The sequence below is a fragment of the Cicer arietinum genome, chromosome 3 (genome assembly GCF_000331145.2).
Source record: "Cicer arietinum cultivar CDC Frontier isolate Library 1 chromosome 3, Cicar.CDCFrontier_v2.0, whole genome shotgun sequence".
NCBI classification, from domain to species: Eukaryota; Viridiplantae; Streptophyta; class Magnoliopsida; order Fabales; family Fabaceae; genus Cicer; species Cicer arietinum.
The window spans coordinates 527,105-534,391 of NC_021162.2; the positions used below are offsets into that span (position 1 = coordinate 527,105).

A 7,287-nucleotide genomic window follows, 5' to 3' on the forward strand; every position below is an offset into this window, starting at 1 on the left:
TAGGGAAATTCTTTATGACTGTAAATAAATAGAGACATTTTTTCTTTCTGGTTTAATTTAATGATGTGTTTGAAATTTGAAGAGAGGATCAAATGGTTAATTAATAGTTCCATGCATCAAGTGGAATTCACACGGTTCTCACAATTACTTCACTGTGCAGCGGCTGTAGGGGATCTATATGTGCATTGCTTACAAATAGTGTGAAATGCATGAAACAAACTTTAGTTACTTAATAACATTTATCAATTTTTCAAGATCTCTTAACCATGTAGGATGCACCTTCTTAATTCCACGGTATCATAACCTTTTAGAAACTTATTATAAAGTTGAACAATGACAAAGATTTTGCAATTATTCATCCTGATAAAACTTAAGGAGGTTTGATGAGATCAATATACATTTTTTTTTTATTTAGAAAAGAATTTACAATGTTGAAATTAGCATTTACTTTATCCAACAGTCTATGCCATCAAAATTGGAACTCCAAAATGAGGAGGCAAATTAAGATATACTAAAGATTCTCCCTACACACAATGGCATGCAGTTTCTTTGCAGTCCATATTACATCAACTAGTCCATGAAGAAGGGGAGCAATATCTTCTGCCATAATCTTCAAAAGTGTTCTGTATTCTACAAAACAATTTGCAAGATCTTAAACAACCAAATATAAATTGTGTCCTCTTAATGAAACAGCACGGTTATATATATCCAGATTATTTTATTACACCCTATGTCATAATTCTCTATCAAAGTGTCACGTTTAGTACCAAGACAACATTTATTAACATCTTTTTAACAAAGTCATCAGTTAATTAAATAGTTCATCTAACTATTTCTCTACTACTACTTTCAAGCTAATCATTTTCTTAAGAAATGAATTACCTTTTAGACACTTATAATGAGACGGGGACGGTAACATTTAAAACGATAATTGCCTTAAATAGTTTTCAAATAGGCAATATTTTTATATCAAAAATTAGCAAATAAATGCTTAAGGTGCAAAACCTGATATTTTACTGAAGTTAAGCAAGGACATAGAAGCAAGAGTCTTGAGCTCAAGTTCTCCATTTTGCAGAATTCCTTTCAGCTGAGAGATGATGGCTAAGAAGGCAGGAAGGTGCAATCCAGCATGAAATAGTTTAGAAAGTGATGAACTCAACCATGTTACAGTTATTAGACAAGCCCTCACCAAATCTACATGTCTACAATCTAAACATCTAGATATGGTCTTCAAAAATGGACTTTCTCCATCCCCAATCAATGATTCTAACAACTTCATTAGGAACTCTTCATCTCTTTCTTCTTCATCTTCCTGTGATTTTAATTAATATTATATTATCAGCCTAGAGTGACTCATGCAAGAAGCAAAAATTTCTTGATTTACAATGCAAAGTTATAGCCATTTTATTTTCTTCAGTAAGCCAAGGTTCTTAATTGTTTATGTTAGTACAAAAGTAAATAGATACAAAAAACGCAAAAAGACAACACGCAATATTTGATCACATACCAAATCTTGCCTACATCATTGATTCCAGAGCGGCTGCAATACCTTTTTATTATTTCAAACTTAGGGTTTATATAGACAACTTGTGTTTAAATATTACGACTCAGTTTACAATATTAACTAAACTGTCTCACAAGGGGCTCGCCCCACTCGAGCAACCTGCCCACTTATCAGTAACTACGAGTCATACCCAACGGTTTCTTATTCTTCAAGAAACAAGATAATCCATATTAACTGAAGTTGTCATTGGATTAATAAAAGAAAAACTTACCAGTGAAATGGTTATATCTAACTGTTGATCCTCATCATCATCATGGCCAGGATATTTCAATTCTGAGCTACCATTATTATAACCTGCTTGCTTTAAGATGCTAGTCCTTGTTGTTATCATTCCAGTGGAAGAAAAATGGCCACACAAGATTAAAAGAGCTCTGCAACACTTCTTTCGGATCTTTTCGTCATTTAAGCTGCCATCAAGTGCCTCTGCAATGGCATTCACAGCCATTTCTCTATATATTCTAAACTTTTGAGGCTGCTCAACCTGCAGTGAAAGCATGTTAAGAAACAATATATGTAAAACATGGGAAATTCTACGGTGCTCCATAGTGGACCAGTGGTTAAATGTCATTCGAAATTCTAATAATGATTGACAACACTCTTCACAAGTATAATTTAACAGCTCTCCTAGTCTTTACAGGTAAGATAGCGACTTGATTGATGTTGATTGGATACGAATTGAGTTTTAAAGGACACCAAAGCAACATTGCTTTAGGCCTTCAACAAATGTTAAATTAATTGACTTAATTATTAATTGAGAAAGAAATATTATACAAAATCGATTATATTAATTTAATAAATGATTTTTTTATGCTAAAGTATCTAAAATATAGTTTTTCATTAAAAAATAGTAATTATACTAAAATACTATTATAGACTCTAAAAGTCCTCATATTTAAATTCGGCATAGATCTCCCTATCTCTTGAGTCGGTCTTGTTTCAATTTTTCTTATTTTATCAAACTAACATCAATCGAGTCATTGTCTCAAGCGTAAAAACAAAGAAGATAGTTAACTTATACTTCCGACGAGTATAGTCAAGTTTCAATGAACTTTTAAACACTGATCTATGGCGGACCACTTATTAAGGTGGTCCACCATAGCATCCTCCGTAAGACACATATATAAAAAATAATGTTTATTTATTTTCCTAATTTAACTTCTACAATGAATTTAGTACAAAAATTGAAACTGAAATTTATTTGAGCATACCAGTAGATCAAAGTGTAATAAGAGGACAGCAATGAGAGGCTTTTCAATTGGAGAAGAATTCTTGAGATACATGAGCAGAATATGCATTGTACTAAATACATTTTCACCCATCAAGCCACTTATGAAAGAACTAAAATCCTTTCTCCTACAAAAACAACTTGTATAGTAAATAATATTTCAAAAGAGTAGTGGATATTAGGTGTTCTATTAACAAATTTTTCTCTCAAAATTTATAATACACATAATAAGCAGATAAATAATTGAGCGAAAATAATTTTTCAAATAAATTTACTCTATTCAAATAAACAGCTTAATTAAACATTCAAAAACATTAACGCTTAACATATAAGTGCTTTTATATAAACTATTTCTATAACAAAAGATAAATTAAAGTTAAACTATTTTCATATAAGTTATCCTAGAGAGCTTATATAGAAATAAGACGAAAACAAATTATGAACATGTCATAAATTGTTTCTATAAAGTTTCTTATACCAGTAGATAAGTTCAAATAATTTGATCCAAACGGACCCTTTGACAAGTAATTTACACCAGGCTATATAATAATCAAAAGGGCCCCTTGTGAAAAAGAAACCAAAATTTGATAAATCTCACCTCTTAATTGACAAAAGTTCAGTAAGTAATAGTATTGCATTTGTTGTTGGGGTAACCTCCTTGCTGTGAAGAAGCTCAAGAAAACATTTTCTATTGACACTTCTTGCTATCTTATATATGCAACTAGAGTCTTCTTCAATACAATTTAACAAGAGCTCCAGCACATGTGATTTTTCTTCCAGATTTCCAAATTCAAATCTCCTAAAGAGAAATGAAAGAACTCCTAAAGAGATGAGATGCTTAGCATAAGTTGATTTGTCACCATCTTTCAAGGATGAGAAAAGACCTTGTAACATGAACACCGCAGCCTCATCTCTCTTTTTCAACTTAAGTTCCTTTGAATATTCCACTGTTTGTGAGGCGAAATCAAGAAGGCGGTTGAAATCTTCTGACTTCCAGTTATCGATCAAACGCTTCAAAAGAAGGTTGGTACATGGAATGACTACACATTCTAAAGTGTTTTCTGTTACTGGACATGTTTTGTTTCCCTTTTCAAACCATGCCTTGATGGATTTTCTTTCATAAGTTTGACCAGACTCTAGTGTGACTGGTTCTTCAAAGATATTTTTAGTGAGAGGACAAATGAATTCCTGTGGTATGCTTGGAAAATATGATCCTACACCAAAATGTTTATGTAATGTATTATTTTTCAGCTAGGAAATTCATATGCTATCTTAAAAAAGCTACATATTATTTTTCTTACCTTCAAGAATAGAGCTTATCTTATTTGGCTGCACATAACAAAAGATATATCAGAGAACGTGATCATAAATATGAAATACTAATATAAACAAATGATCAAGAGATACTACATTTATAGCATAGTTGAAGGCTAATCTATAATTAGATCAATGTTGTGAATCGCATACCACAGAACACAAATGCTTGTTCAAATTTTGCAATGCATAAGCGCTATCGCGCCACAATAGTTGCTATTTGACAATACTTTATACTGAATAATGTACCGTAGAATAATAGTGATATGTTCAAATTCCAAGCGTCATAGTGTTGCTATTTGACAACACTTAATTAGATGATGACAATTGACACAGTGATTTGTATGTTTTTTCACATTTTTAAAACATCCTTACCTTTCTGAGAGAAATTTCATTTGCTTTTTCATGTGGTAGAGCATCGCCTATGTGACTGTTTAAATTAGCTTCTAAGGAGAAATACTTTCGAGGGGCATTTATGGAATTCCTCTCTTTCCATTCTTCTGCAGCTATCCTAGATGTTCCTTTCTGCTGCCAAATATTATTAACAATGTGAAATGTGAGAACATAACATAAACAAATATAATGTGACATCAATCAGAAGGACATCATTACCAAAAAAAAACAATTGTTATGATTCTTTTATTATGATTCACTCCTCAAACAAGTAATTGTACAGTAAGGTGAAATTACATACAGGATAGAATGCATGAACTGATACACTTGGAGTGAAATCTTCAGTACTTTGATCACTAAATTTAACAGTTTCGGATTCATATATTAACGTCTTTTTAACGAAGGTCGAACCATAAGATCCTCTCTCGCAATTTTCAAAGCTACCTTCATCCTTATCACCATCATCATCATCATCAACTTCATAGATTTCAGGTTTACTATATTTACCAAAGAAAGAATCATATAGTTTCTTGCTTACCATTGCCTGTGGTGAAAATGTTTCAGAAGATTCTGAAGAAGGACTAGTAACAGAAAATGATGGAAATCCAATAGAAGGAATAGTTGGAGTTTCAACTCCTTCAATAAGCCAATCTTTGTAATATACAGCAAAGATTTGAGTTCCTGAATCCAAATGTTCATTATACACTTTTTGAAGAAATTTTAGCTTTCTTGTATCAACAATTTCAGCTTCCTTGTTGTTATACCATTCCTTCAAATGACAAAGTTGTGGATAAAATAAATGCTCCCAAAGTTCAGGCAACAATATCGTCCGCGCCTGAAAAGGCGAATCGCAGAAGACTTGCAACAGATGCTTCGCCGAAACTTTCTTTTTCTTTTGCATCAAATATACAACACTGAGGTAAAGATGAGCGCAAGCCGACAACTTGAAATTAGGTATCCCGCACGTAAAATCGTACTTAAGATCATTCAAACTCAAACCAGTTATAATGCTAAGCTGCATTGTTGCTCTTTTCAGATTTTTCGCAGATACAGGTTCCTCAGAATCAGCTTTTTGTTCTATGCACTCAATTGCTTGTTCAAGACTTGTAATCACTTTGGTCTCAGAACTATTTTCTTCCTCCAATTGAATGAAATTCAAGGAGGAGAAACAATCGTGGCGCATGGCAGCCCGAAAATCTTCGTCCTTTAGAAAACTTTCTATGTATCTATTCAAAATGGAAACTAGTGCTTTAACAGCAACTTCATCAAGAGCAAGACTTGAAGAAGCATCTTGTTGCAACTGCATAATAGCATCATGGTTTTTTTTGCTGTTAGTATTACTATTAGATATAGTGTCTGATTTTTCCTTGTGTTTTATATTCTTTCTATTTTCACTCAAGTTTTTAAGCATATATGAATCCTTGATTGGCTTCTCCACAACTTCATTGAAATACTTGTCTTTGCCTCTTGTAACATTTTCAACATCACTATCAATATCTTCATACCTTGGCATTGACATGTACTCTGATGAATTATTATAAGACTTGTTCTTCTCAGTTTCGTCATTCTTCGACAATTCATGATTTATCTTGTTTCCTATGAAAATGTTAGCCTTTGATCTCACGTTGTTATTGGTTGTATTGTTAATCTGATATCTTGAGGCTGTTTTAGACTTATTAGATTTATTTGTTTTGATTCTTTCACTTGATGATACACAAAGTCTGTCTTCTAAGGAGTGAAGTGGATCACTTGAAGCACCATGGTGGAAAGAAGATCTTGACCTTTGTACACTTCTTCTTCCTTTGAAACCTTCCTCTGCAAGAAGCTCTTCCAAAGATGAAGCCATTGACACTTTTGTCCTCAGAAATTGAAACTGAATTGTAAATCTTCCTGCAGGCAAAGATCAGACCTATAAGGCACTGACATAGAGACAGACATCAGACACGACAATGACACGTAGACACCGATAGTAATTTTAAAAAATAGTAATTGATATAACCAAATACATCGCTATTGTGTTGGGCTCAAACACCTGAGACACCTTAAATCTAAAGTGTCAAAGAATAATCTTAACTAACAACCCTCATAGTCTAGCTCTAAAATCAAAGATAGATTAATTTTAGGCAAATAGAAATATATAATCAAAATACCATAATCCTATCAATTGCTACGAAACATTAACATAGATACGACACTGACATACAACACTGACTGTAAATATGGAACAATCATATAAGAGAATATACATTATTATTGAATGTCACCACATGTATCAAACACATACGTCTTTAATACAAAGTTTCAATACTACTTTGATTATTTGAGAGGAAATGAGATTTTACCTGAGTGAGTTGTTTATTGTTGTAAGCTTTGGTTTCAAGACCAGAAGAATAAAACTTTGTTAACAAACATCTCTTGTTTTGATAAAATTTGGTATGCATGCAAAATCCAAAACACAAAGATAAAACGAAACTTGTTTTTGGTTTAGTTTTGAAACAAATGAAGGAAAAAATATTGGGAAGAGAGAACATAGGAGAATGATGATTGGTGAAAGAGCATGATATATATAATTTAATAGAGGTTGGTTGATTATCTTATATGATAAAAAAATAAATAAATAAAACAAAGGAAGAAACAGAAAATAGTGGAAAAGAAACAACAACTGGCAACAAAGGAATGAGGATGAGTTCATATGACAAGTGAAAGGAGACAAACAAAAGGAGAAGACTTTTGAAAATGACAGACACATATGAATGTTTCAAAGACGGTTGACATTATATGTAACTGTCTT

The 7,287-nt window shown here is 32.3% G+C and overlaps 1 protein-coding gene across 7 annotated transcripts; it reads right to left on the reverse strand.

The window, feature by feature from the left end:
* Positions 1 to 6: 6 nt before the first annotated feature.
* Positions 7 to 7,056, reverse strand: LOC101513561 (putative E3 ubiquitin-protein ligase LIN). 7 transcript variants are annotated; one of them, XM_073365831.1, is made up of 10 exons: positions 6,839 to 7,055; positions 5,035 to 6,386; positions 4,798 to 4,947; positions 4,479 to 4,631; positions 4,091 to 4,118; positions 3,388 to 4,003; positions 2,773 to 2,917; positions 1,776 to 2,045; positions 1,006 to 1,312; positions 7 to 630 (listed from the first exon to the last, which is right to left on the reverse strand). In XM_073365831.1, exons 2-10 carry the CDS (start codon positions 6,340 to 6,342, stop codon positions 512 to 514), a joined length of 3,096 nt encoding a protein of 1,031 aa, XP_073221932.1. In that variant the 5' UTR covers positions 6,343 to 6,386; positions 6,839 to 7,055; the 3' UTR covers positions 7 to 511. The 7 variants fall into 7 exon arrangements, with proteins under 7 accessions (XP_073221932.1, XP_073221934.1, XP_073221931.1 ...); XM_073365833.1 differs by lacking the exon at positions 4,798 to 4,947 and having other exon boundaries at positions 6,839 to 7,056; XM_073365830.1 differs by having other exon boundaries at positions 4,479 to 4,628; positions 4,798 to 6,386; positions 6,839 to 7,056.
* Between the last annotated feature and the right edge of the window lie 231 nt (positions 7,057 to 7,287).

Bases quoted from the DNA above. Each gene is read 5' to 3' on its own strand.
- LOC101513561 (XM_073365829.1), bottom strand. From the start codon at position 6,342: ATGGCTTCATCTTTGGAAGAGCTTCTTGCAGAGGAAGGTTTCAAAGGA. The intron at 4,632-4,797 runs GTATGTAATTTC...AATATTTGGCAG, and splicing joins CAGTTCATGCATTCTATCCT to CAGAAAGGAACATCTAGGAT. The intron at 4,004-4,090 runs GTAAGAAAAATA...ATTTTGGTGTAG, and splicing joins GATAAGCTCTATTCTTGAAG to GATCATATTTTCCAAGCATA.